Source organism: Setaria italica, chromosome V (assembly GCF_000263155.2).
Source record: "Setaria italica strain Yugu1 chromosome V, Setaria_italica_v2.0, whole genome shotgun sequence".
Lineage (NCBI taxonomy): Eukaryota > Viridiplantae > Streptophyta > Magnoliopsida > Poales > Poaceae > Setaria > Setaria italica.
The window spans coordinates 11755918-11782433 of record NC_028454.1 but is presented as its reverse complement, the minus strand read 5'-3'; the positions used below and the strand labels follow the sequence as shown (position 1 = coordinate 11782433).

At 47.2% G+C, this 26516-nt stretch overlaps 2 protein-coding genes across 4 annotated transcripts; one reads left to right on the top strand and one right to left on the bottom strand.

Annotated features, from left to right (window-relative positions):
* Nucleotides 1–8445: 8445 nt before the first annotated feature.
* LOC101774613 (profilin) lies at nucleotides 8446–12292 on the top strand. 3 transcript variants are annotated; one of them, XM_012846146.2, is made up of 4 exons: nucleotides 8446–8999; nucleotides 9809–9946; nucleotides 11252–11419; nucleotides 11747–12292. In XM_012846146.2, exons 1-3 carry the CDS (start codon nucleotides 8874–8876, stop codon nucleotides 11384–11386), a joined length of 399 nt encoding a protein of 132 aa, XP_012701600.1. In that variant the 5' UTR covers nucleotides 8446–8873; the 3' UTR covers nucleotides 11387–11419; nucleotides 11747–12292. The 3 variants fall into 3 exon arrangements, with proteins under 3 accessions (XP_012701600.1, XP_004968458.1, XP_022682235.1); XM_004968401.3 differs by lacking the exon at nucleotides 11747–12292 and having other exon boundaries at nucleotides 8447–8999; nucleotides 11252–11592; XM_022826500.1 differs by lacking the exon at nucleotides 11747–12292 and having other exon boundaries at nucleotides 8886–9012; nucleotides 11252–11592.
* Nucleotides 12293–23036: 10744 nt separating this feature from the next.
* Nucleotides 23037–25318, bottom strand: LOC101775005. Its single transcript, XM_004968402.3, has 3 exons — nucleotides 24635–25318; nucleotides 24173–24382; nucleotides 23037–24036 (listed from the first exon to the last, which is right to left on the bottom strand). Exons 1-3 carry the CDS (start codon nucleotides 25127–25129, stop codon nucleotides 23335–23337), a joined length of 1407 nt encoding a protein of 468 aa, XP_004968459.1. The 5' UTR covers nucleotides 25130–25318; the 3' UTR covers nucleotides 23037–23334.
* Nucleotides 25319–26516: the final 1198 nt, after the last annotated feature.

Below are 26516 nucleotides of genomic sequence, written 5' to 3'. Positions count from 1 at the left end.
AACATTTTATTATATATTATTAGATACAAGACTCATAGACCGACAACTACCTGATCATCGTATGGTGCTTGATCATACCATCCAGAAATTCAACATTAGCTAATTGACCTTGCATTGCTTGATTTGTTAGATTCTAATGAAAAATTTTATTTATGTAAATTCACATGTTTCTAATAACCAGGAGTTAGGTTTGTCGTCATTTTTTTTTATCCGTAAAGCATCCTTTGTCTTCTACTAAAGCATGGCACGTAAGACAGGCAACATGTGGGCTTAGGGGGGCACCATTTCGCTTAGCTATATATGCACGCTTGTTTTAAGGCTGTCGCTAGCATAATCATCATTTATATCTGCTATTACCTGAGCGCAAAAATGCATACATATTTATGCATTTGTCTCGAAGTAATGATTCTAAATTGCATATAAATATGTGACTAATAATGACCATAATGCTTTGTGTGTTCAAATTAAAAGGGAAACCTTTTGCCTAATGGGGAGTCAAGTTTTGAATTTGATATTAAACACATAAGTGAAGCTATTTCAAACTTAATAAAGATACAAACTTTCAAGTTAGTATCTGAAAAGCGACCTGCACAATTTTTCCAATGATGAGAACATCGGGCGAACAGGGGGGAGATTGGAGTGACACAAATCATATTAAGAGCAGAAACCATATTAAGTGCACTTGGCTGATATAATTAGATTTTTTCGATACAATGGCAAGTTCATCGGTCGCCTCACAACTAAGTTTCATCAATTGCGTTTGAGTTAGAAAAAAGTTTATGTATATGCATGTTGCATCATTATCACACATGTGTAGCAACGTACCGAGTCTTAAGGGTGCGAATAGTGACTTTTAAGGGTCACAACCGACCCTCTTTAGCTTAATTAATTGAACTAGTTTTTCAAAATCTGTCACATGAAAAATTAGCTCAATTAGTTGAACTAAGATTCGGACACCAATAATTATTGGCACCCCAGAGTCTCTACATTTTCTTGTGGCTCCCAATAATGAGAGAGAGAGAGAGGAGAGAGAGAGAGATGCAAGTACATGGCAGGTACGGTGGGCCATCCACCCGTGATGCATGGTTCTCTTTCGACTTGTGCATGCACAGACGACCTGTATGCGAGCTAATTAGCTAAAGACTTTGAAGCGACGAGAGAACGATAAAACTCATTCATTAGCTAGGGCAATGCGAGGAGAACGGCAAGGATTGGATGGAATAATACAAGGTATCCAAGCATTCAAAATGTATCCTAAATAATATCTGATATTATTGTAGGAATATTTGGATAATTGCTCACTTAGTTCTTCTCGGAATTAACGAAATAAGGGTGGTCGATTGATGGATTAGTTTCCTTTTTATCTGCAACTGCCATTGAAAAAGGAAAACAACACAACTCACCACGTACAACTCAAGGGTACATGCGTCTTTTGATACTTCTACTAATTTATATTTCAGGACGGAGGGAGTACGTTCGTTGGAAGCTTCTCTCACACGTATACGTCGTGTCGACGTGTGAAATCTGGGAATAATATATGCAAATACTATCTCCTTTTTCCGTAAATTTTCCATTAGTTAGACATTTGAAAGTGCTAGACATGAAAATATATTAATACATATATTCGATGTTACAAATCTTAATAGGATATATCATATATATCATACGAGACAATCTTAATAGGATATTAATATATTAATACGAGACAAGTTTCTAATATTTTACCGTACATCGATCCGTAAGCATCATCTATCTGAGAACTGATTGTCTGATTGGATTAGGATTTCTCTTTCAAATTTAAATAGGATATATCATATATATACCTATCACTAACTAAGCATGGTCTCTAGGAGATGCTCCTGAGCTAGCATCTCCGTTTATACTCTGTTTAAAAAAACAATAGAGCTGATATTCCTCCTGAAAATTAATTACTCTGTGTTATTCCGATCCGTAGGTAAGAACATACGAGACAAGCAGCATTATTATCATATATATTCTTGGCATGCTATCTATCATTAGACAATGGAGATTCTTGGCTTCATCAGATTGATCGTATGGGGGGTCGATCGTAGACCTAACTAGCTTTGCTAGGTAAAGCAGTTTGATACGTGTGTATGCTTGGAATATAAATGATCTCTTTGTCTGATACATTAATGCAAACCCTTTCTGTACCATCAGCTATGTATCATGGAATTTGATTTGGCAGATGCTTCTGCACTTGGTCTGATCATATATGTGTGCACGAGCTAATGGGGTTCTTCTTTTCTAGGGTATATTGCTACTTTTATTAGCTGCTGCTGAGAATCCTTGTACTAAGAGGACATATGCCTTGCCTTTTCTCTTAAAACTCTTTAGCATCACCACTCACCAATGAGTTAGGTAAAGGAAAGGTTCTCCACGGAGCAATCTCTACTGAGATGTTTTTATTTCCCATCAGTATACTTCGTATTGATATACGAGCTAGTAGTATTAGAATAGTGCAAGCTAATTATAAGATAATCCAATTATTCAAACAAATTCAAAACATAAATTCCATTCTTTTGTGTAATGGAGTCTAACATCTATACATTATTGATTTTTTACTACTTATAGCAGACATGCGCGTGCAGCTACCTCTGCCTGAAGGTTTTGCAGTTGCTCAAAAAGTTGATCATGGCACCAGTACATGTTTGTCGTATCTATATGTGGATATAGGCCCTGGAACTGGAACTAACAGTGATGCTCATCAGATAAGAGATTTATATAGATCATCAAGCATCAACGTTTGGTTGCAGAAAACGCCAATGGCTTCAAGTACATGAAGCACCTGTATGGTGGCGCATCCATCTGTCCCTTTCCACAGGAGATAGAAAGCAGAAATGAAAGACAAGGGGAAGGGAATGCCGTGTCTCTTGCTCCCTCCCTCCCTCGGATGCTCTCGTACTACACATGGGAGGGTGAAAAGCTAGCCGCTGTCTGTATATCTCCCTAATCTTTTTTATCCCGTTTTAATCTAATTTAGCCAACAAAAATAAGATCTTGGATTACAAAAAAAACATAAAATGAATAAATACTCATCCATCAATTGGAAACAGAAAGGAATAAAATTAAACAAACCAGATTTAAGTGCACATGTAGTAGCTGGTGCTATAGGGCTCCCATGCATGTGTGGTTGATTCGGTCCCAAAAAGAAGTTGCAAGGGGAATTGGTGTTAGTGGATTGAGCATAACCGAACATGGCCTCCCCTCTCCCTTTTTGGATTCTCTCGCAATGGCACGTTGAGCTAGCTTTAGTATAGCCGATCTTTCCCTTTAAGCGATTTTTCTCTAATCATCATCATCTGCTTGAGCTCAAAGGCAGTTCATGCATGCGCGCTCCGATGCGATTCCGCCATCTTCTATAACTTAGTGCTAGGACACAGTTTGGTCAGTGAAAGAACTTATTACTAATGGAATGAAGCCGAACAGCCGATCAAAAGCTTTGCGGCAACACTGCTAGCTAGATTTTATATATATATATATATATATATATATTTATTTATGTATGTATGTATGCCTCCGTTATTCAGTATCCTAGGTTATTCCGTACCCGAGCCCCCCTCTGAGGCGCGCCAAGCGCTCGGGCACCTACCCTCCACCGAACCTGGGCGTCCGGTTTTCCTCGCACCCGCGTCCCCATCCACGTGCCCGAGGCTTCCGGTGCGAGCCCACCCCCGGTTTATTTATTTTTTTTGCACCGCACAATAGCTTGACCAACACCCGTTTCTTCAATGCACCTGAGCACCTCACGTGGCTACGTTCTCCATCCAACTCTATTTTTTTTCTCTAGGCACCGGACCTCCACGCCCCATGTCCAGTTTTTCTCCATAAAAAAATCAACACCTAATGAAGTACCGGTGTCAGCATTTGATACTGCAGATCCTAACAAAACTGTTTGTGCTCAACACACCATATACTGAGGAATCTTTCTATTTATAATGGCAACAATATCAATTAGATAAAAGATTCATTTGGAGTGAAGTGAGCGGTGGTGACCTCTTTGGTTCTCATTATTTTTCTCATATATTTTAGTAAATTTTAGTGGTGACTAGTTTTTATGCTTGCAGGATGTATTATGAATTACGTACTTTGCTTTTCTCATTCGAGTCTCGAGGGTTCTGGTTTTATAATTTTAGGCCATTTGTAAGTGCTTTATTCAACATATTACTAGGTAAGTACATGTTAGAAAAAAATACACGTTAAACTTGCTCAGCATATTATTGCAATTTGTGATGTGTGTAGATCTGACGCATACATTCAACACAAAGTATAAAAAATTAGCATATTTAACAAAATCACAAAAAATACACATTAAACTTGCTCAGCATATTTATACAGAATAAAAATTACAAAAAATCTAGAAAAGATGAATGAACGGTATACAAACTAAAAAATTTCAAACCTCCAAAAATCAAGAGAGCTAATGATATGAATAAAATAATAAAAGATTAGGATCCAGAAAATCTATAGAACTAAGTATAGAAATAATTTACAGATCTTAAACCTACAATCTTTGGCATACAAGTAAAGCAAATAAGCCACATGCGTACTCTGGCCTTCACCTACATGACACATGAGCATATGATTTCTTTGGGATCCATAATCGCGCCATATGAAGCAGGGTCATATTACAAGCATACAAATGGATGTCTCAGAAGGACATGAACCATCACACTAACATGAATTTTCTACACTCCCTTGAGCTATTTCAGCCTTCATCATCATCTAACAGCTTGTTTGGATGTCTTTCGCAATGCAATCAAAACTCAAGCTTCTTTGTTTTGAGCAATCTGCTCGAATGTTACCTTGGAGCTGCAGGAAGATGGAAATAGTTCAGAACAACGCATATATAATAGATAGCTAATGACTCGGCAGAATGGTCAGTCGCCCAATATGACCATACAACAGCAGGTTCAATCCATGTAGATTAATAAGCCTTTGCCAGTTTTCTCGGCTTCTTAACATAATGGATCAGAAATTACTACCATCTTAGGTATGAGTAGAAGGCTACCATGGCGGTCACAGGTGATGGCAGTGACGTTGCAAGGGAAGCAGCCATGACACCCATGTGCAAACTGAAATAAAACAAAAAAGAAGTTCTCAGAATAATTAACATTACCATTTTGCATTGCATCTGAACTTTCTGAATAAGAGTATTTTATCTGAACTTTCTGAATAAGGGAAGATTTTAGGACTAATTGATGCAGGTGTAAAAGTTAGAATTGGAAATAGGATTAGTATATTGCACCAAAATTACTTGCAAGACTAATAGCATCAAGACAATTTCTTTAGTAATATAGCTTCAGTACCAGCAAATGCGAAGTTCTTCCACCATGCTATTGTAATCTTAACCAAAATATAAATCAACATAGATGAATGGAAGAGTGGATTAGCCATCCTTGAATTTGTATGGATTCATTGCACGATTTACTGACAGTAAAACTCAAACAACAGGCTGATTTGAGGGGGCCGAATACCGTTGATCTGATGCAACTTCCACCACAATGGAGGTCAGAATCACAACTATTGCACGTTAAGAAACTCAAATGAGGAACAGTGAAATTGTAATATTTAATAAACAAAATTATATGAGGAACACAAAATTTATAGAGTAAGCATGACTAGATCCTACAATACATTCCTCGGAGACTACACCACAAATCTGACATGATTTGTTGTAGGTGAAGTTGCCACAACAACCCCCAAAAAAATCAGTCCAAAGCTTATTTCCCACCAAAAAAATTTCACAATGTTTGGAAGTCCAAAGCTTCAGAACATTTGGAATGATTAGCAAAGTATATTGATCCAAACTTATTAATATCAGTCAATCAAACCAACTAGGTCTGCACCTAGTAGGCTAGCAGATTTGGATTGGCAAATCTAATCAGTATATATGTCTTAGGAGCGGTGGCATTAGCTCCCATATTTCTTTCAGGATACCATGCTAATGTTAAGATGAAGATAACGTTCGTTCAAGTACAGGGAAACAAAAGATAAACGACCCCTAGTTCTGGCAAATTATCATTATTATTCTAATTGATCCAAAACTATAGTATCATTATGCATCTGAAGAATCTGAATAAAAGTAGTTTTTCAGGAAAGAAACCTTATCAGATATATTTTACGTCTCTGAAAGTAAACATCTTGAATACCTGAATGAGTTTTATTTAAGCAAATCACTAATGAGTATTTTCAACATTTAAGAAACAACGGTGATGGCATTGATTTGGAACATTAGCTAAAGATGAGCTGATAATACACTGGTGTGCCGTATAGCTCATGAAAATCAATAGCAACCCGCCTAGGGGGTACCCTAGGTGGTCTTTTGAGCGGTAAGGGTCGTCGAGAATCAAGGAATCAATGGTGACGCAAGGAACACGATTTAGACAGGTTTGGGCCGCTAGATCGCATAATACCCTACGTCCTGTGTGTTGGTTTGTATTGACCTTGAGAGAGATAGATCGATATCTTGAGGGGGGTCCCTGCCCGGCCTTATATATGCGGGAGGGCAGGGTTACAAGTCTGAGTCCTAGTCGGGTACTATTACAGAGTTCTACTCGGTATTGACCCGAGTAGTTTTCCATAAACATACAAGACTAATCCGAGAAGGATACGCCCATCCTTATTCTAACCTTGTCCGAGTACGTCCCTTGGTGGGCCGTCCAAGGCCTACTCGTGGACCTGGGATGTATGCCCGACAGACATAAAGTTATAAAACATGCTAGCTTCACTTAGGCAATTAAGCTCACCTCCACCTTAGTTGTTGCCAAAAAATAAAAGAGCAGTGCAAATTCAGGAATAATCTCCAATGTTATGAAGGAGCTCAAAGCTCCATATAACATTGTCAAAAAGGAATTATTCCCAACATTTCTAAAGCTAGTTCAGGAAATGAAAGGTACAATTCTATTCTTATGAGATAATCCTAAAATAATTAATTGCATGGCTACAGGAAACAAGCAGCACAATCCAGGAAAATTATGAATATATAGAAAAATCACTTGCAGAGTAAAAGAAGGAAATCAGGATACGGAAAAACAAAACATGCAGTACTTCATCTCAGCGTTGTTGTGATTTCTCTAGCACACAGTTTATTCTAATTAGCATTTCTAATTCAGAATTAGAGAATGTACTGCATATTTAGCAATCCTTAATACACATGGATAGGGATGGATAAGCTCACCTGAATCCATTAGAGGGCCCATCATGGTCAGAACCATCACATGATATGAAAGGCTGAGGATGGAACTGAAGAGCTCAGCAAGCAGGGTCCTACAGTGAACACGGAGAGTCTTGAGGTAGGCGAAGGACACGAAGCCATTGCCGAACCCACCATCAGGAACCTCGTCCACGACCCTTGAGCTTCTCCGCTTCCTCTTCCGTCAGGAACCTCATCCTCCCAAACCTGCCGATGTAGGTGCCGAGCACCCCCACAAGCCGCTGTTATGCCGTATTCTTGCTAGCCTACAGCCGCTACCCTCCTGCAAGCCGTGGCTGTTGCGACTAAAAATCAGAAGATATGAGAAATTAAGCCTTGTAATGCAAGATCTAATCCCCAACAAAAAAAACACGAAACTTCATCATCCGATTACCTGTATCTAATTGGGAGAATGGTTGGAAGACAGCTTGCCGATGAGCTGAGGTTAGAAACACAATTCGGTGGAGGGCCTCACCGGCGGCGGCGGTGCGCAGAGAATCAGGCGGCCGAGGACAATTGGGAGATCTAACGCCGAAAGGCTGTTGCGGCGTCGACGCACAGGAAAAGGCGAGGGCTGGCGGCGACGCCCTGCCTGCACTGAGGTCAGCAAACGGTGCGGCGTCGGTTGCGCCGGCGGAACGTGTCGGGGCTGCGCGGCGTCAACGGCAAGGGAGGCGGCGATGGAAGGACTCAAGGGCGGGCGGTGTGGCTACAGAGATACTGGCGAAACCGCGTCTGGACGGCGGACCCACGATCTATTCGCAACGTGGTGGGATTGAGCTGGTAAAAAACCCGGAAAAAGCTTTAAAAAAACTAGCGAGACAGGCGCTGGCGGCACGAGTCTGGCTCGGTGGGAGGGCTCGGATGCGGAATACGCACCCAGGTACTATTTAGAATCAATGGAACAAACTGATACTCCTATTGTATCGCCGCACTGGCCATCCTTGATAACTGGGCCGAGAGAGGCGGACGATCCGCAAGTGTTAGCGCACGTATTTGTCCAGTTGGTAGGCCGTGGCCCATGGCCTGCGCGTTCCTCTGTCCACGGCTTTGTTAAGCCTTTCCCTTTTTTCTTCGTCAGACAGACTAAATTTTCATGGTCTTCAGGAGTCAGGACTTGAGGTCGGCGAAACATCTCCGGCTGAATCTGGGAAGGCCATGTGAAAGGGATTCTATTCGACCGCGACGCGAAAGCCGAAAGCAAAAACGGATCAAATCTTGGGGGAACACAGTGAGACCGAGATAGCACCGGCCATAGGATCGAGCGCCCTGACCTCTTCACGCAGCATGCAGCAACCTATTCTCGGAGATGACGCCGGATCAGATATCGGCCGTCCATGGAGGCACGGAACAGAAGCATCGAATCGAATCGTGGAAATGCAGTTCAGCCATTCAGGAAGCAAATCCGGGAGGGAGAGAAATAAAAATGCCTGCTTTTTTTCACCACCATGCGTCAGGGAACAACGATGCTCACATTGAGCGGAGGCGAGGAGGGGAGCATGTGGACGGTCGACGGAGCAGCATCGCCGAGCTTGCCGCCGCCAGGTAGCGCTGCTGCGCTCGCATAAGTAGAGCAGAGGACCGAGAGGAGCCAACGGCGAGTCCACGAGCGAGCGACCCGAAGCGGACCAGGCCAGGAAAGCCGGAGGGAGGCGGCGGCATGTCGTGGCAGGCGTACGTGGACGACCACATGCTCTGCGACATCGATGGCCAGCGCCTCACCGCCGCCGCCGCCATCCTCGGCCATGACGGCGCCGAATGGGCCCAGTCCGACGCCGTCCCGCAGGTCAGTGAATAGGGTAAGCAAGCAGATCCTTAGCCAGATTGTTGTGGACGCTGCGCGCTATGTTGCCTTCATTCCGCCAATTATGTTCTCTGACAAAACTGAAGAACTGCACTACACCTGCAGCTCTTCAGTTTCGTCAGAAAACTTCAGGTCTTGATATTGTGGCCAAGTGAAGATCGATCAATCTACCACTACCAGAGCAATTTATAAATCTCTCTGTTGGTCGGGGCACGAGTTCAAAGTACAGAAGATTTTTTTTTCTTGCCGTCACCTTTGTAATGTCGATTCTGATTTAAGCATTATGTGCTGCAATGAATTTTATTGCTCAGGATGTTTCTACCTTTTTTTTCCCCGACGAAGGCACAGGTCATTCTTGTAAACAGTTATTAGTAAAATCACCAAATTTAAACCACTAACTTGCTATGTAAAATCTGCCCTCTTGGTACTTGATTATAAAAACTTAAAGTTTATTTATGCTAATTATCATGTCGGCCTTCACTGAACTTTATAAAATTTGCTATTTTCTAAACTCTGCTGTTGAAAGCAAAGGGGTAGAACAGTGGCTTCTTTATTTGTGAATTTGTGATATTGATCATTCCACGGCTTAATAGGCTTTTTCTAAACTGATGATCGTTTCCATATTCTTTTGCAACTCTAATTTCTGGAAATATGAGCAGAAATGTTTCCGATGTATATTAACTTCTAAGATGTTTGGTACTGATTCCCATTTCAGTTCATACAAATACTTTCAACAGTTTTTATTCATTTTTATTGCAATCTTATGAATATTCAAAACCTACATTTTGCAGGTGAAACCTGAAGAAATCACTGCAATAATGAATGATTTCAATGAACCAGGCTCTCTAGCACCCACTGGTTTATACCTGGGGGGTAGCAAATACATGGTTATCCAAGGTGAACCTGGAGCTGTCATTCGAGGGAAGAAGGTTTGGATCGGAGTTTGGATTCCATTTCTTATTGCATTAGCATATTATATAAGGATGCACTATTCAGTTAAAATTCATGACCTTATTTTCCCAAGTAAATGATCTGCCACTAGTTTCTATTAAAGAAACAGTTTTGTTGAGAGATTATATTGACAGTTGTAGAACGTTGAACATAACAGATTCCTTGTTGGTTTACAATGCCAACCAGTTTATGCAGAAATAGCAAAGAATAAATAATATTCACATTGTATGCATATGGATTGGAGAATTATAATGATCACTTGTTTCCCAGTGTCGTTGTTCTTGGGGCTTTTTTTTTTAAACGAGCCAACAGAAGAGCTGCTGCTTTATTAATAAAGAAGAATGCCCGAGGGGCGAAATCCTGGGGCTATTTTTGGGTTGTCGTAATATTAGTTGAGCTGGTTTCTGTAGTTGGTCAGCAACTCCCATCATTAACCATAGATTCTTCAGTTATTGGTCATCTGATGGATTCATCTTGTTTTTGACCCACCTGGGTGGTAGTCAATCAAATTAAGAAATTGAGGAAAAAATTAACTCCAGACAGGATTTATCCACATAGGTACTGGGAGAACATTTGATTGATGCTTTCCAATATTGAGAGAAGCTATATCATGCAGTCGCACAACCTTTCATGGATAAAAATCATTACCTGGAGATCCTATGTAGAAAAGTTATCATATATAAATATTTGCAAATTGGAATTTGAGATGCAATTAGAAGATAATCAACTGTTTACCTTTTATGACTCATTAAACTTGTCAAGTGGGAAATTTGTCGACGTTCTATTTCTTATACTGATCGATGTAATGACTGTGGCTTCAACCAAAGCTTTCAATTTTTCAAACTATCACCTGGAATTATAGTTTTTACATAGCACTGCACTGGCCAATCGGTCACAGTGCCGGACCCAAAAACTGCATTTATCAGCCTATGCCTGAGGTATGAAACTGAAGGAAACACGTGCAGGAAGAGCAACAATCTTCATTTTAAGATGAAATCACCAGAATACTTGTCTAAGTATTTGTTGGTCTCAGTTACTTAGATTTGTTCAGATTCAAAGGGATCATCTCTGTAGTTAATGAGTTTCGGCGTCTTGAAATTCATCAAGACCTCTATGGATTCCTATATTGTTTGTTGGCGGGTGGGGTTGAAACCTCTTCCTTCCTGGAACTAGACTGACCAGACTTTATTTCGAAAGATAGGTGTTTCCTGTGCAATGATTTAAATGTTACCTGTAAGCTGTATTGATTTGGGCTCCGTCCCGTGTTTTTTTATTGTTTGCAGGGACCAGGTGGGGTTACAATCAAGAAGACCAATATGGCTATCATCATAGGTATCTATGAGGAACCAATGACTCCTGGCCAGTGCAACATGGTTGTGGAGAGGCTTGGTGACTACCTTGTTGATCAGGGCTTTTGAACCTGAAATCTGTATGTAATTTGTTGCAGCCCGGTATGTGTTTGCTGAAATCTGTCATCCATCCTACAGAATAACTAGCACATATTTGCATGGACACCGAACACGCGGGTGGTTCCTCATCGTATCGGAATTGCTTCCTGCATTTTATGCGGCTTAATGTAACCTTCATATGGTTGTGAAATATGAAATGCTGATCATTCTGTCTATCCTCTTACTGGAGCTTACTATTCTGACGTCAGGTTAAAACAGTGCACTTGTACTCATAAGCACGCCATATCATCTTTGTCATTGGCATTCAGAACATTTATCAGGATGTTTCTCAGGCTACATCTCATTAACTGCGTGTTTCTGTTGCTCCAGGCGCGTCAGCGTACCATGCCTCTTAAATCCAGCAAGCAGAACGAATCGCATGGCATCCTTTTCTGGACGGAGTTACAAGAATCGCGTCACTCCCTGGGTGGGAGCCTGAGCCCTGGCGCCTCGCTGAGCATTCCTTTATGTGGCAGCCAGCGGGCACGTTTTGGATCCGAAACAGGGCGTGAAATTACGTGCCCTGAGAGTGAGAGGGACTGAACCTCGTGCCTTGGAATAAATTCCCTCACTGGATGGGAAAGCAGTATCTGAGGCGGCCACAGCCTGACATTCCCAGAGCCAATTGTGACGTCCTGATCATTCAGAAACAGTGAACAGACCGTTCAGAGAAACAGTGAACAGATTGTCAGCTCCTCTCTCTCCATTGCTTCTTTAGTTCTTTGTATGAAACTACTGTTTTTTTTCCCCAGTGATTATGTAGCTCAATGGCAGCCGCAACGCATCTCATTTGAAATCTGACATGTGGACAACCAACTATAGCATTGAGACATCAGCCAGATGTTGTTCTAGAAATCGAGGACTTTCCTCCTTTTGCAAATGCGAGCACCTGTTTCTGTGCCCGGTAGCCCATGTCCGAGGAAATTCTGTTCTTGCCCTCAGCAAAACTTGTTCCAATCTTCTTCTTTTTTTTACCATCCCTCAGCAAAAAAAAAAAAACAAAGAAAGAAAGAAAGAAAAGAAAACTTGTCCCAATCCTCGGATCGCATCTTTACCATCCCTGAAAGGGTTCGATTTTCGCTACTCCCGTGAGGGTGGGCGTCTACTGTTAGGACGTAGTATCCGGGAGAATCGATCCTTTTCGCTCTGAAGAAACGCCTGTCCCCGTTGTTCGCTGCGAGAGCGAGTCCTGAATTCTGAAACTAACTGTAAGCACTGCCTCGGTAGCAATCTAGTACTCCAGGGCCCGCAGCGTACGTGGAATTCCCCGAGCTTTGGAACCCGGACCGAAAGCCTTGAGCTCGGCAGCGGCTCATTTCAAAACGGCATGCCTTCAGAAATGAACAGGCCGTTTGAAACTTTCCCACGAAATGTTTAGCGCTACCACCCCTGATTCCCTCAAGATTGAAGAAGGGTGGTCCAGAGGTAAGACAGAGCAAATGAGCCGCGTGTGACGGGGAGCTCTCGCGATTTTAATTGGGAATCAATGTGCCTGACCACGGCCTAGAGCAATGATGATGGGGGAGCGCAGGAGGATCGGCCGGCCCAGTTCAGGTTCAGGTGTCCCCCTCCCTCTAATGCACCTCAGAATTCCACCACATGTTTCAGATCTCGCAAGCCGTGGAAGGAGGGGAATCCTGAATCCAGGTTTCGCACGGCGGCCTCGCGCCGGCGTGAGGCCCCTCCGCGCCGCGGGCTCTCTTGAAGTGCTCTGCCTCTGCGCCGCCCATAACGCGCCGGCGGGCGGCTGCAGGAATCCGCTGTCGTCAGCAGAACATGCAGGTCGCCGAGGCCCTGTGCGCTCTGGTCTGCAGTAATCCTACCAGTGGCGGGGGCGATCTCTTCCTTGGGCGCATAAATCCAGCTGCTGCATCCGATGGCTTTGAACGCTCCGTACAACGTCAGGGTTTTCACTATCCAGCGTTCCATTTATTTACAGGCACAGCCAGAGTACACAGTAGACAGTACTGTCAATCGTTTGAGAAATTCCCGTTCATGTTTCTCACGGAAGATCGCAAGGACACCTGCTACTTTGCTTGCTCCAAGATGCAGCTCTCCATTGTCTGCTGATCCAATGTTGCCTACAGGTAGCTGCCGGAGTACTCATAATTTGCTACCAGTAGCTAGGTCAAACAACAAATGCAAGCTCCAAGCTTTCGAATCCTCCAACAGGCCTGTCTCCTTCCCTGTGAAGTGTGGAAGTCAACAGGCCTAACCTGAAAGCACGGCCGTATCTTCGCAACGGTAACGGGAAATATGTAGGAGTAGGCCGGCTACTGCCCGTACTAGGCTCACTCATTGGACAGAATCCCGATCAAGAACAAGTGGCATTTCTAAACTGCTAGTGCTAGCTCCCCAACAATTCCCAGCTAACCAATGCGGTTTAAGCACAGAAGCACAGATTAAACTACTAGTAGCACTCTCAGCTAACCAATCCTCTCTGATGAATGGAGAGGATCACCGCTGCTCCAAGAATTCAACTGATGATGACAGATTAGGCCGCCTGCATTTGACTTAAAGAAATCAGGGCACGCGTCTGGTCTACCAAAAGCATTCAAACTTTTTGAAACGGGCCAGACTGCGCTGCAGCGGTTGGGATTAGGGCACAGATAAGGTGGGTGCTTAATGACAAACGGCTACATGAAACTTACGTCAAGACGTCTCGTTTGGCGCGCTGATTAAATTGGTGGTGAGGTAGCAGGATTCGCTTGGGCGGGGTATTTAGGACGCACATGCATAGGAGTTTCAAAAATCAAGTGTATGAATTCAAGGCATGTGGTAGCTGGTAACTGGCATCCTGGCACTTTTATCTCTGCCTCATCTTTTGAACTTCAAAAAAATGGAGGAGATATGGCACAAATGAGTGTTGTTTGTTGTCTTAAGTCAACCACTCCGAACTTAGGTTTCACTTTCTGAGAGATTTTAGAGTGATTGAAAAAAATAGGAGCTGTCCATGGTGGTACATTGAGCCTGGGTGATCATACATATGTAGATTTATCTCGAAATGTAGTTTTGTAAAGATATAATTTTGCTATCTTTTGTAAATATTTGGCTAAAAAATATCGAGTAACCAGAATTGTGTTTTGGAGACCATGTTGATGTCCAAAACATTACGTATTTTTTTACCACAGGTACCAGTATATGTTACTAGGACTAGAGTGGCAACGTTTAACCTGAATTTAAAATCAGAAGGGCGTTGCAAGTCGATTTCAATAATCAAATGCGACCAAATGGTTGCACTGCGCCGACACAGGAAACTAAACTGCTGCCGTTGCCGGCATTGCTGGGCTCGATGCAACATACGGCTCGCTGACATCGCTGAGAACATTGTCCGTGTTTCGTTGTTTGAAAACTAAGCTACCCCAAATGTTGATTGAAATCTATTCAAACTCTCAGGTGTCAGGTTACTAGGTGTGCAAGACATTTGCCCCTTTGGCAAGCACCAAAAGATCATGTGTATTTTTATTCAGGAGTAGGATACGATCGAGAAGCAAAGTGCCAATACGACGAAAATGAAGCAACAAAAGAACAGGGCCGAATTGGACCTGACCAATCATACATTATTTAACAATAACACAAGTGTCCTTTCAAAAAAAATATTTTTACTAATACCAGTATTTGGAGCTGATCAAGCCATTAAAGAAAAAGAGTAGACAGGCATGCATGCGATCGATCTCTGCGTAATTTGGCGTTCTTGCAAGGATTAGCATTGGAAAAAGGTACACTAGCGCTAGGTAGGCAGACAAGTGGTGGCCTGCGGATTCGTGTGTGGCCAATTGGTAACCTGTTACCCCAAAACGGAAGGTTCTGCGCTGCGAGCTCATCGCCACTGCATGTGACGTCACTTCGCTGGCGGCGATCAAAACCCATCTCTGCCGGCAATTCACTACCAGCACAAATGATCATCTTTGCTGGCGGACATCTACCCGCCAGCGCAATCACGATTTGGACTAGCGGGTGCTTAGTAAACCCGCCAGCAAAGATATTTTTAGGAAGCTAGCCGTAGAGGCCATGCCGCCAGCATGCGCCGCCACCCGGTGTTGTTGCTTGCGTCGCTTCACGCCGCCATCCATGTCGGTCACTCCATCTGTCGTTCGCCTGTCGGCTGCCCCGCCAGCCGAACACACCTCCGACGCTGGCCACCCCGCCGGCCCTACCCCCGCAGGCGCCGGCCGCCACCCGCTACTCCGTCAGGCCCTGCCACCGCCGACCGCTCGCGTCCGCCTCATCCACGGCTGCCCCGCCGGGGCTTGCACCCGCCAGCCAAACGCACCGCCGGCAACGGCCGCCCCGCACGCCCTGCCCCTGACAGCGTCGGCCGCCACCAGCTGCCCCGCCACCTAATCAGCCCCGCGACAGACCCCCCCCCCCCCGGCACGCTTCGCTAGCATCAACGCTCGCGCCGCCGCGGCTCCTCCGTCGGCAGGCCGCGCGGCCTACATCTACCCCGCGCTGGACCTGCCCTGGCGCTCGCGAGCCCGCCGCCCAGCCGCGTCGGCCACCATGGCCCCATCTCTCGCAGCCATCCGCTTGGTCATCGCTCCCGCCGGTCATCGTGGCCCCAACTCCCGCGAGCTGGCCACTCGATCATGGCTCGCGACGTCTGCCGTCCTTGTTAATGCAACTCCTGGAGATAAGAGAGAGAGAGAGAAATGTGAGGATGGAAGAGCCGGTAAAAGAGATAAAGAAGAGCAAAGTGATAAGAGGGAGATAAAAGATAAGGGAGAGGTGGCTCTGTAGCGTCAATTTTTTAGCTCCGTGCTCAGTATCCACAAAATTTTTTGATCTTTCATGCTGGCGGGTGATGTGTCCGTGCTGACGGGCGATACGCCAGCCAACACAAATCTATATACATTATTTTTTATTTTTAGACAATTAAATTAGTTTAAAAGTTATTGAATCTTCTACAATAGAATATATATACATATATATAGTATTATATATGCAAAAATTATATTAGGATATATATATATATGATATTTGTTTTTGCTAAGTTAGTTGACAAGCTTAAAGTGTGACTTGAGTTATATGAAATATTGTTAGTGAAGTATACATTTGTGAATATTGTAGAGTCTAATTTTTGTAAAACATATTGAAACTGTATATCAAGGTTGTAGACTCACAAAATGACTCCCTACCAATTTATATAATTTTCAGACCATATTTTCATATTATTAGAATTTTTTCCACCAAAAATTGCAATAGAAGTGATAAATACATTAACAAACTTGTGAAATTTCACGTGTACCTTCATGATTTGAGCTAAAATGGAACATATTTCCTTATTATCATTTTTATGCGATTTTTAATCTTATTTGTGAAACAATTAATTTCAATAAACATGGTTATAATTGTTTAAATCTTAGAAAATTGCAAATCACTTCTAAAAATTTTGAAACCCCTACACGTGCATATATATATTCTAATCCATGTTAAAAATATATTGGGATATGTTCGATTAAATTTTTGACTAGTTAGAAACTTTTGACCCTCCCCGTCAATATAAATTGAAATGCATTTGTGCTGACTGGTGACATAAGCACCCGTCAGCACAAATGGCACAAATGGCATCCATATGTGCTAGCAGGTGGTTATGTCACTCAACACAAATACATTTTTGGTGACGGATTTTAACAAGTTGGCCACTGCACCTTTTGTGTTGGCAGGTGGTGTTCATGCCCGCCAGCACTAAAAAATTAAGGTGCCAGTATAAATTGTTTAAGACGTGCGGATCTCGAGGCGATCGAGCATCTCCCGTAGGTGCAGTTTCATGAGACTCCGATCGTCATCTTTGCAGGAGTGTTTTATTTTTCTCGCCCTCTGCGTTTGCTTTTTGAAATTTGAAGTGGAAGCTCCCAGCTAGCTAGGTTACACGATGGCGACTGTAGTTGCGTCGCTCGAGCTCTGCCCGTGGACGGTACCGTTAGTAAGACGACGTGCAAGAGAGCAAGGACACATGGGACTGAGGGAGCTAGCTGAGGGACAAGATACGCAGCAGATAAGGCCTCTTCTTGTTTTTATGATACCGATGGGAATACAGGACGGGGATAGAATATATGCCCATCATCTCGCCGCAGCGTACCTTCCGTCCTCTCTACAGTCTACACTACAGTAGAGCTGGGCGTACGGAGTAACCTGTATGTAGCCTGTAGCCAGAAGCCATCGTATCGAAATGCCCGCGTGCATGCCAGCAGCACGCGCGTGTGTACGGTGCGCGCATTGATGCCTGCATCTGCATGACTGCATGCATCATGCACACGACGACGTGTCGGAGCACACTGTACATGCTGGTGTGTACACCGGTAAAAAGGAAAGTTTCTACGGTATGTACATGCATCACCAGGACGGCAGGACCAGCGAGTGTCTCGAAGCTAAGCTACGACGGCACCATACGTCAGGCCAGGGGACTGTTCACTGTAGACGTGCAGGCCGTGAACGAGAAGGCGAGCGAGCGAGCGAGCATGATCGTCTCCGGCGTGGAGAGGCGTGCGTGCTCAGTCGGCTGGCCGGTAGCTGCAGGCGGGAGCCCAAAGTGACAAGTCACGAGTGGCACAGCGAGGCCGCCAGGGGAAAAGTCCTGTTTGTAGCCTTCATAAGCGCTCCGTCGCTCGCTCCATCACTGATTGCTGATTCACTGCTGCCTCTGTTGGCCAGATCGAGGCGACGACGCGCGGCGGCCGGCCTGCGCTGCTGCGCGCTGCCGTTGCATGCATGCGTCGCCGGAGACGCCGGGGAATAACGCTTGGCTCCGTCGGCACGGCGGCCGCGGCCGCGCGCGCGCGCCGATGTGCTAAAGCATTTGCTCGGGCGCTGCCGTCTCGGCGCCATGCCCATCTCTTCCGGTCCGCCTCCCTCCTCCCTCTGACTCTCTCAGCGCATACAGTTGCTGCTTGGCCAGTAGCGATCGATGCCTTCCCCACTCGGTCTGAGCGATGGTGGGCGAGTGGGCGACGACGGGGCTCGAGAGGCGAGCCGCAGCGGCCCGACCAGCATGCATGACGAGCTGCATAATCAGCTGATGCAAGCATGCAGAGCGACGAAACAAAAAGCCAGCTGCGCCCAAGTCAGAGGGCTCTCCTCTCCCTACTACCACTAGCAGTACTAGTCTAAAGATGAGTTTGTCTTAAATCGATAGGCAATAGAAAAGAACAATAATATTAGTACCAAACGAGTATCATTAGATCCATTACGTACAAAATAATTTTTTTCATGACAGTGCCTCAGTATATTTTTCTTAAATTACAAAATATATTTTGATGGCTTCTTTGCTCTGACAATAATTCGACTCACGACTAACTCGTATTTCCTTATCTTCGTAGGGGCAATTACAAAACTCAGCATTTCAAATTTAGTCACTCATGACAAGCAAAACAATACAAGTTTCCTCGTGGAGCCTAGGCTACTTGTTGCTCCAACAAAAAAAAAACCTTGAAATATTCAAATTTAGTCGTAGCGTCATGACAAGGGAACGTCTCACGTATGCAAGAGTCGTCAGTAATGCAAGCATGCCAAAGCCCAATGAGAAGGGAGAATAGTCGATCGACACCCTGCTCAAGGCGCTAGCCCTACACTGAGCACTGGGCCCCGAGTCCCCCAGCAGATGCGAGCGCAGGATAGAATCGTCAAGTAGAGCAGCAGCGCGCGGCAGCAGGAAAGCAGAGCAATGCCAGGGCGTCGAGTCGATCGAGTGCCCTGGTGGTCACCTTTCTCACCCATCAAATCAGAGCCTAATCATTGCCGAAAGGAAAAGCTAGTACTCGTAGACCGCGCCGGAAAAGAGGAACTTTCACATCATCGCCACTTGCTAGCTGAGCTGAGCTGACGACCTCAGCGCCTCAGCAAGGCGGTGCCATGCGTGGCAGTGTGGCACCACCGCCGCACCAGGCATCAAAAGCACGCAAGCATGCATCTCGAGTTCACAGTAACACACGCCCATCGCTGCAACGGTACGCTTCTCTGGGCGGCTGGATCACATGTAATGCAAGGGATTCGATCGCCTTGGTACGCGTACTTTGCAAGGGATGCAATGCAAGGGAGTAGTGTTCCAGGACGGGGACGGAGGGACAGGGAGGCTGGCGGGCGGGGTCTCTCGGCATCGGCGTCTCGCCGATTGACCTGACAACTGACGTGCACGTCGTCTTTTGTTTTGTCACCGCGGCTGGTCGATGCGCGCGCGTACGAGCGCTGCCCATCTTCGTTTGATGGATCATGCGACGGCGGCAGGCAGGTCTAGCTAGGAGGAGTAGAGACGTAGAGTAGCTCCCAGCGAATATACATGTGCGAGCAGACTTTATTAGAGCTTAGACTTGACATGCTACCCGGGAAAGAAGTACCATCTGGATTCGGGAAAAGGACTCCTGCAGCAGGATTTGCACAGCCGTTTCTATTGATCATTTGAATTGATCTCGTGTGAAATTTCTAGTGCAATCTTTCTTCTTTCAAACACGCTCAAAAATTTTACTGAGCTGAGCCCACCCACGCATCTGCTACTGGGAGAGAATCGGGACCTGGGAGCAGGTCTACGCTGAGTGAGTCTGCATACGCGCGTACGGCATGGGCAGACGCTAGCTCCGTGCGAGACGAGACGAGGCGAGGGCACTGTGCGGTGGCGCCCTGTCCGGCGGCCGCCGCGCCCAGGACTTCATTGGGATGGATCATGGGTGGATGCCCCTGCCTGATGCGCGGCACGGCTGAGTTGGGGCCGGCCGGGGGCTCAGGCCGCCGCGCCGCGCTGGTGGCTGCTGGCCTCTTCCGTCCCCGGGAATATCCGCGTCGCATCGGCGGGTTCAGGGGCGTTAGGGAACAGTGGAACCCCATCACTTCCTTGTTGCTTTGCTTGTGTGGTCAGCTCGCCGCACAGTTTCTAGGACTGCCTCATCCCCTTCCCCCGGCCGGCCGCCCCCCCTCTTCCCCGTCTAGTGTCCACGTACCCATAAATACGCGACGCCACGGCAGCAGTGTCACATCGGATGTTCAGATGCTAATTATGAGGACTAAATATGAGCTAATTATAAAACTAATTGCAGAACCCCTATGCTATTTCGCGAGACGAATCTATTAAGCCTAATTAATCCATCATTAGCAAATGGTTACTGTAGCACTACATTGTCAAATCATGGACTAATTAGGCTTAATAGATTCGTCTCGCGAATTAGACTCCATCTGTGCAATTAGTTTTGTAATTAGTCTATATTTAATACTCCTAATTAGCATCCAAACATCCGATGTGACATGTGCTAAACTTTAGCATGGGGTATCCAAACACCCCCTTAATTCACAGGGATCCAATGATCCATATCCGTCGATGGACCACGGCCCCCCGTACATGTTTGCATCGTTTATTTGAAATGAAATCATGGCGGTAGATTGTTTTAACTGGCCATGTTTGGCAAAAGATTCACCGTTGCTAATTTGTTGCGTCTTGATCCAGGAAATGTACGTTCCAGAGTAGGAGACAAAATGTGACCGCACAGATCGGAGCGCACCAGAGAGCGAGAGGCGGCACAGTGCGCCGGAGAAACTCTTCCGGCGAGAGATGAGGAGGGGAGCGGAGGGGCTGCCGGGGAGCGCTCAGGATTTTTTTATTTTAACCCTTTTAAAATTAATATTCTAAAAATAACTCACGTCAATCTATTTTTAAAAAATTAACCCTTTTAGCCACGTCAAGCCGTTTGTCGTGGCTAATACTTGAGTCACGCCATATGATTTGACGTGACCAAATCGTGGCACACATGCTAACATGGAATAAGGGGGTGTTTAGTTCCCATGTGCTAAACTTTACCACTCATCACATCGGATGTTTGATACTAATTAGGAGTATTAAATATAGTCTAATTATAAAACTAATTACACAGATCGAGTCTAATTCGTGGAACGAATCTAATAAGCCTAATTAGTCCATGATTTGACAGTGTGGTGCTACAGTAACCATTGTTAATATTGGATAAATTAGGCTTAATAGATTCATCTCGTGAATTAGTTTAGAGGTTCTACAATTAATTTTATAATTAGCTTATATTTAATATAATCCTCCTAATTAGGATCCGAATATTTAATTAGGATCCGAATATCTAATATAATCCTGCTAAAGTTTAGCTGCTGGTATCAAACCTCCTGAGATTAATCATGATTTGCTGACACCGGATGGCGCGACTGAGCCTTTGTAAATAGCACATCAAAAAGTGACACAGGCGCCAAGGCTTGGGGTGGGGCTTGGGGTTCAGGTCTGCAGTTTTGCCTGGCTGCCTGCTCTCCATCTTCTCTCTGCATGCTGGCATCTCTCTGTTTTTTTATGGCGCATGCAGGCACGACCCCTCTCAATCTCTCTCCGAACGTAATACATCATCATGTGCAGCTTTGCTTCATTGGCGATCATTTTACTATCCTAGAGAGGGAAAGATCACACATTTATTTATTAGTGCTGAGATTTATGGAATATATATAGGAACTGATGGTACACGTCTCAATCAAAACCTTTTTTGTAATAGAAAGGGTGACTGGTGTGACGCATGGACCATTAATTTTTATACAAAAAAAATATCTATTTGTTCTTAATTTTTTTATACCTAACGCTGGTCTAGGGTTATCCAAGCAGTCCCTGAATCCAATCTCGCTAAAGTGCTACATTTGCATAAACGAGTAGAACCCCTAAATCCAATCTTGCATTGCTACATTTGCATAAATGAATAGAAAGTGCAATTTTTCATATAGTGCATAGATTTCGTGAAAAAAAATAGAATTTTTTTTTACCTCGCCCAGAATTGCCTGTCCAACCTAATTTAACGTATATGAGATTAATGTTTATAGTCAGAGGCTCCTAGAGTTGGCACTACTAGTTGTGCAGATTCATACGGAGTATGCTTTCCTTATGCAAAAAATGAGGTGAAGCAGATGCATGCATGCACCATAGAAAGAAGAGAGATAGACGCCAGCATGTAGCCTGCACAGAGAGAAGTTGGAGAGCAGATAGAGCCACAGCAGCAGAACCTCCCCAAGCCTCAGCGCCCGTGTCGGTTTTTTTCTCTCCCACTGTCTCCGTCGCGCCAATCGGTGTGGCGTGACTCAATCACACCATTGCATTGCATGTGACGTGACTAATCTTACTCCATATCAGCGTACGCCTCACCGTGGAATTTGGTCACGCCAAACCACCACGGAGGCGGCACAGTGCGACGGAGAAACTCTTCCGGCGTGGTGATGAGCGGAGAGGCCGCTGGGGAGCACCCAGGCCGGGGCCGGGGCCGGGGCCGGGGCGTGGACCGGACGCGATCGGGGGTGTCGCCTCGCCTCCACAGTGCGTGTGTTCTCCTGGCCCCGGCCGCCCACATGGGCACTGGGCACATGCGCGCCACTCCCGCCCGGCAGCCGGCAGGGAGGCAAGGCAACCCCCCATCTCGCGTCGATCAAAACCGCGGGGCGTGGCTCTGGCTCATCGTTGTTGCCTTGCTCTTTTTGGAGTTTTATGTCGGACATCAGCTACGTGCTTTCCGGTTCGAAAACGTCCTGATTCCCTCGGAACTCTTTAGGGACGAGATCGGATCCGTAGGTCACTGTCAACCAGACGCGCGTGGAATCAAACCCCACGACCGTTTCAAATTTTAAATGCTATATGATAGGATCCTTGTTGCAACGCTGATTCGATTTCGAAACGAAGCAGAGTTTCTCTTGATAGGAGATGGTGGAATGTACAACTGGTCCGAGTGCGCTACTACGAAGAAAAATGAAAATGAAATGAAATCTCCCTACTTGCCCCACACTTATTTGTAAGCAAGAACAGTAGCGAAAGCCAGAGAGGAACAAAGGTCGCATACGGCGAGATGAAGATAGCAAGGAATTAATGAGAATCTAATCCCTATTAGCAGCACTAATTAACCATTTTGCCATGGATATCACAAGCCAGGCGGCTTCATCGACCCGATTCACCACCTCCTCTGCAAGAACATGTCGCTGTCCGGCGGCCGCTCGAAGCGGCTCACCACGGCGGCGCGGAAGTCGAACGCCTCCAGCGCCGCGCGGCCGCACGGCTTCTGCATGCCCACGCCGCTCAGGCTCGCGCGGGGCTCCAGGACCACCTCGCTCAGCGGCACCCGCTTCCGCGGCTGCTGCTCCGGCCGCTGCTTCGGCGCGCTCTGCGACCGGGACTTGGCCTCCGACGACTGCGTGCTCGACATGTACCCGGGGCAGTTGGGCGACGCGAGGTAGATGCCGGCGCCCGCGCTGCCGCTGCCGCCGCACACGCTCTTGGCAGGGGTCGGCGGCGCGAGGTACGGGGCGGCGCACCGGGGCGTGCACTGCGCCGTCGCCGGCCGGGGCTTCTCCGGCGCGCACCACTCGTAGTCCGGGAAGTGGCGCGAGCTCGGCACCGCGATGCGCGGGGGCGCCGCGCCGCCGGGGAGGCCGCATGGCAGCAGCGGCGACGACACCGACTGCGCCGCCCACCACTCGTCGTCGACGGTGCGCAGGGACGACGCGCGCGACCGGGGACGCCCGGTGTCCATCTCCACGATCTTGGGGCTCCGGTCGTACCCGCCGTAGGACGCCGACTCGATGCTCGCCGACAGGCGCCGGCTGTACGCCGCCACGCCGTGCTCGCTCCGCGTGTCGTCCGCGTACCGCTCTTGCTGCCGACACAAGGAACCGGCATGGATTTCGTTAGAGGACGACAGGACCTCGGACGACGAGGAAGACATCAGTGCAGCAGCACCATGCCCATGCTTTGCTTCAACTGAAAGAGAAAGGATTGCTCTGTTGACTTACCAGTGAGAAGCGCGGCCGGACGGGAGGGTGGCTGTGGAGCGGTGGGAGCTGTGGCACGGCGCGGCCGCGCGCGGCGCGGACTGCGGCCTGAGCCCGGACGAGCGCATGCATGCTCTGCAGCGCGGCCGCCGCCTGCTTCCGCACCAGGTAACCGCGCACCAGCGCCTGCAGCTTCACTAGAGCTTTGAGCGCCCTCAGCGCCTTCTTCGCCTGCAAGGATTCGTGATAGCAAGAGGATTAGCAATTGGTTTAGCTTTGCGCGAATTTCGATATTTCTGTGCAAAAGATAAGAATGCACATGAACCCAAAAAAAGGAATTTAAAAGAATCTTGAATGAACAGTGCACAGTAATCAGAACCAGCTGACTGTCGCATGGTCCCCTGTGTTCCTGTGGTGACCAAAGAAGACGAATGGATCAAGAAGGGATGCAAAGGAGAAGAAGTCTTTTCGGTGACTACTCACCAGGAAGCCTCTGAATGCCGTCTGGATCTTGACTGCGGCGCCGGCGCGGCCACGGGGGTCCAGCACGGCGCCCCCGCCGCCGCCGAAGCCGGGGCCCTGGCTGGTGAGGCGCACGACCTCGACGGCGGCCTGCGCGGCGGCCACGGCCGCGTCCGCCGCGGCCGCGGTGGCCGCGGCGACCGCGATGGCGTGCTTGCTCTGCTCCCGCTCCGTGTCGCTGTAGAGCGACTTGAGCCACGCCGCCTCCGCCGCCCGCGCGATCGCCGCGTTGCCGCCGCCCCTCACGGACCCCTCGGTCTCCTTCGCCCTATCTGCCGCCGCCGCCGCGGCCTCCGAAGAGTCCCGCGACGACCTCGCGAAGCTCCAGCGCTTCCTGTCCGCGGGCGGCGCGCAAGCCGCGCTCCCCGGCGCCGGCGCGGTGGACGCCCGCCTCTGCTGGTCCTTCCTCCCTCCCCCGCCTAGCAAGCTGCGGAACCACCTCGACGCCTTGCCCATCCCCCGGAATTCGCAGCCCACCTGCGACCCCGCCTGCCGGGAAAGAGAGAGCAGACCTCGCTAAGCGGCGGCGCGCGCTCCAAACCAGGCCGAGCGGAGCAGAGCAGTGGTAACTGAAGGAGGGAAGTGAGGTGCGCGAGGGTCGGGGAGCGGCGGCGTTAAAAAAGAGGGGGAGCTCCCAAGTTTGAATAAGAGAGGGAAACGGGAGAGCGTGGTGTGGGCAGGGGCGGGTTCGGAATAAAAAGAAAGGGAGGGGGATATCCGCAGTAGCAGACAAAAGACACGGTGCCCCGGCCGGAAAGATGCAAGAATTCTCAGAGGGGGGCCTCTCGCACTAGTAACAATATTGCTGGTTTTTTTGTTGCACTTGCAACTGATGGTAGCAACATGCTTGCACAAACGCTGGACCTAGATGCAACCAAAGGGTTGCATTGTTTTATTTTAAGAAACTACAGGATTAAACAATTGCACTGCGATCCAAATCTAAGAGCAAGAGATGGATGGCGTTTGGCAAGGAGATGCCCGGCGTTCAAAAAGCGGCAGGATCAGTTCAAAAAGGCGAGGAAGCTGCCGCCGGTGCTGTATTGTACTATAATCAAGTGGCCGCAGTGACGTCGTCTCTCGTGTACTGAGGCGTGGTCGTCGCAGTGCGCGCCACACCTGCAGTACCACCCCAGCTGCATGTGATGGACGTAAACAAGAGTAAAGAAACACATGGTAATCTACTAATCGTACCCGTACGTGATCGACAACTGCTGTCATTGTGCGCGAGTACTTTGTCTGCAAAGATACAAAAGTCAGCCAGAAGGTGCGTGTGATTTGCACGTACGCCTGTCCTCGGTCGTGGCAGGGTTTGGGCGTGCATGGAATGCAAACGCAAAAATGCAAAGCGAGGTCCCCCGGGCGCCTGCAGTGTCCGACGTGTCATGTCGTGTAAAAGGAACGGACGGAGATGCTCCGTGGCACGAGGGGCAGGAACGGTGAAAACACCTCACGTCCGACCCTTTTTCCTCTCATCTTTTTCGCAGTGCGCGCGGCAACTTTGGCCGGCAGAGACTGGTAGGCCGTAGCCGGTTGCCCACCTCGCCCCGATCCGATCCTCCCGGCGGCAGTAGCATGCCATGGCGCTGCAAGCCTGCAACAAGACAAGGCTTCCCCGTACTAACGGATCGCTCGGCGTGACACGGTGCAGGAGATCCAGAGAGAGAGAGAGAGAGAGAGAGAACGTTGCATGGAAGAGGCTAGACAGAGAGGGAGGAGCGGAGTGCGTGCGTGCGTGTACGTGTACGCCACTAGGTGCGGGCGTACGGTGCATCGGTAACTTAATCAACGGCCCACGAGGGGATCTGATCCTCTCCGTGAAAGTTGAGCGCGGCCGGTGACGCAG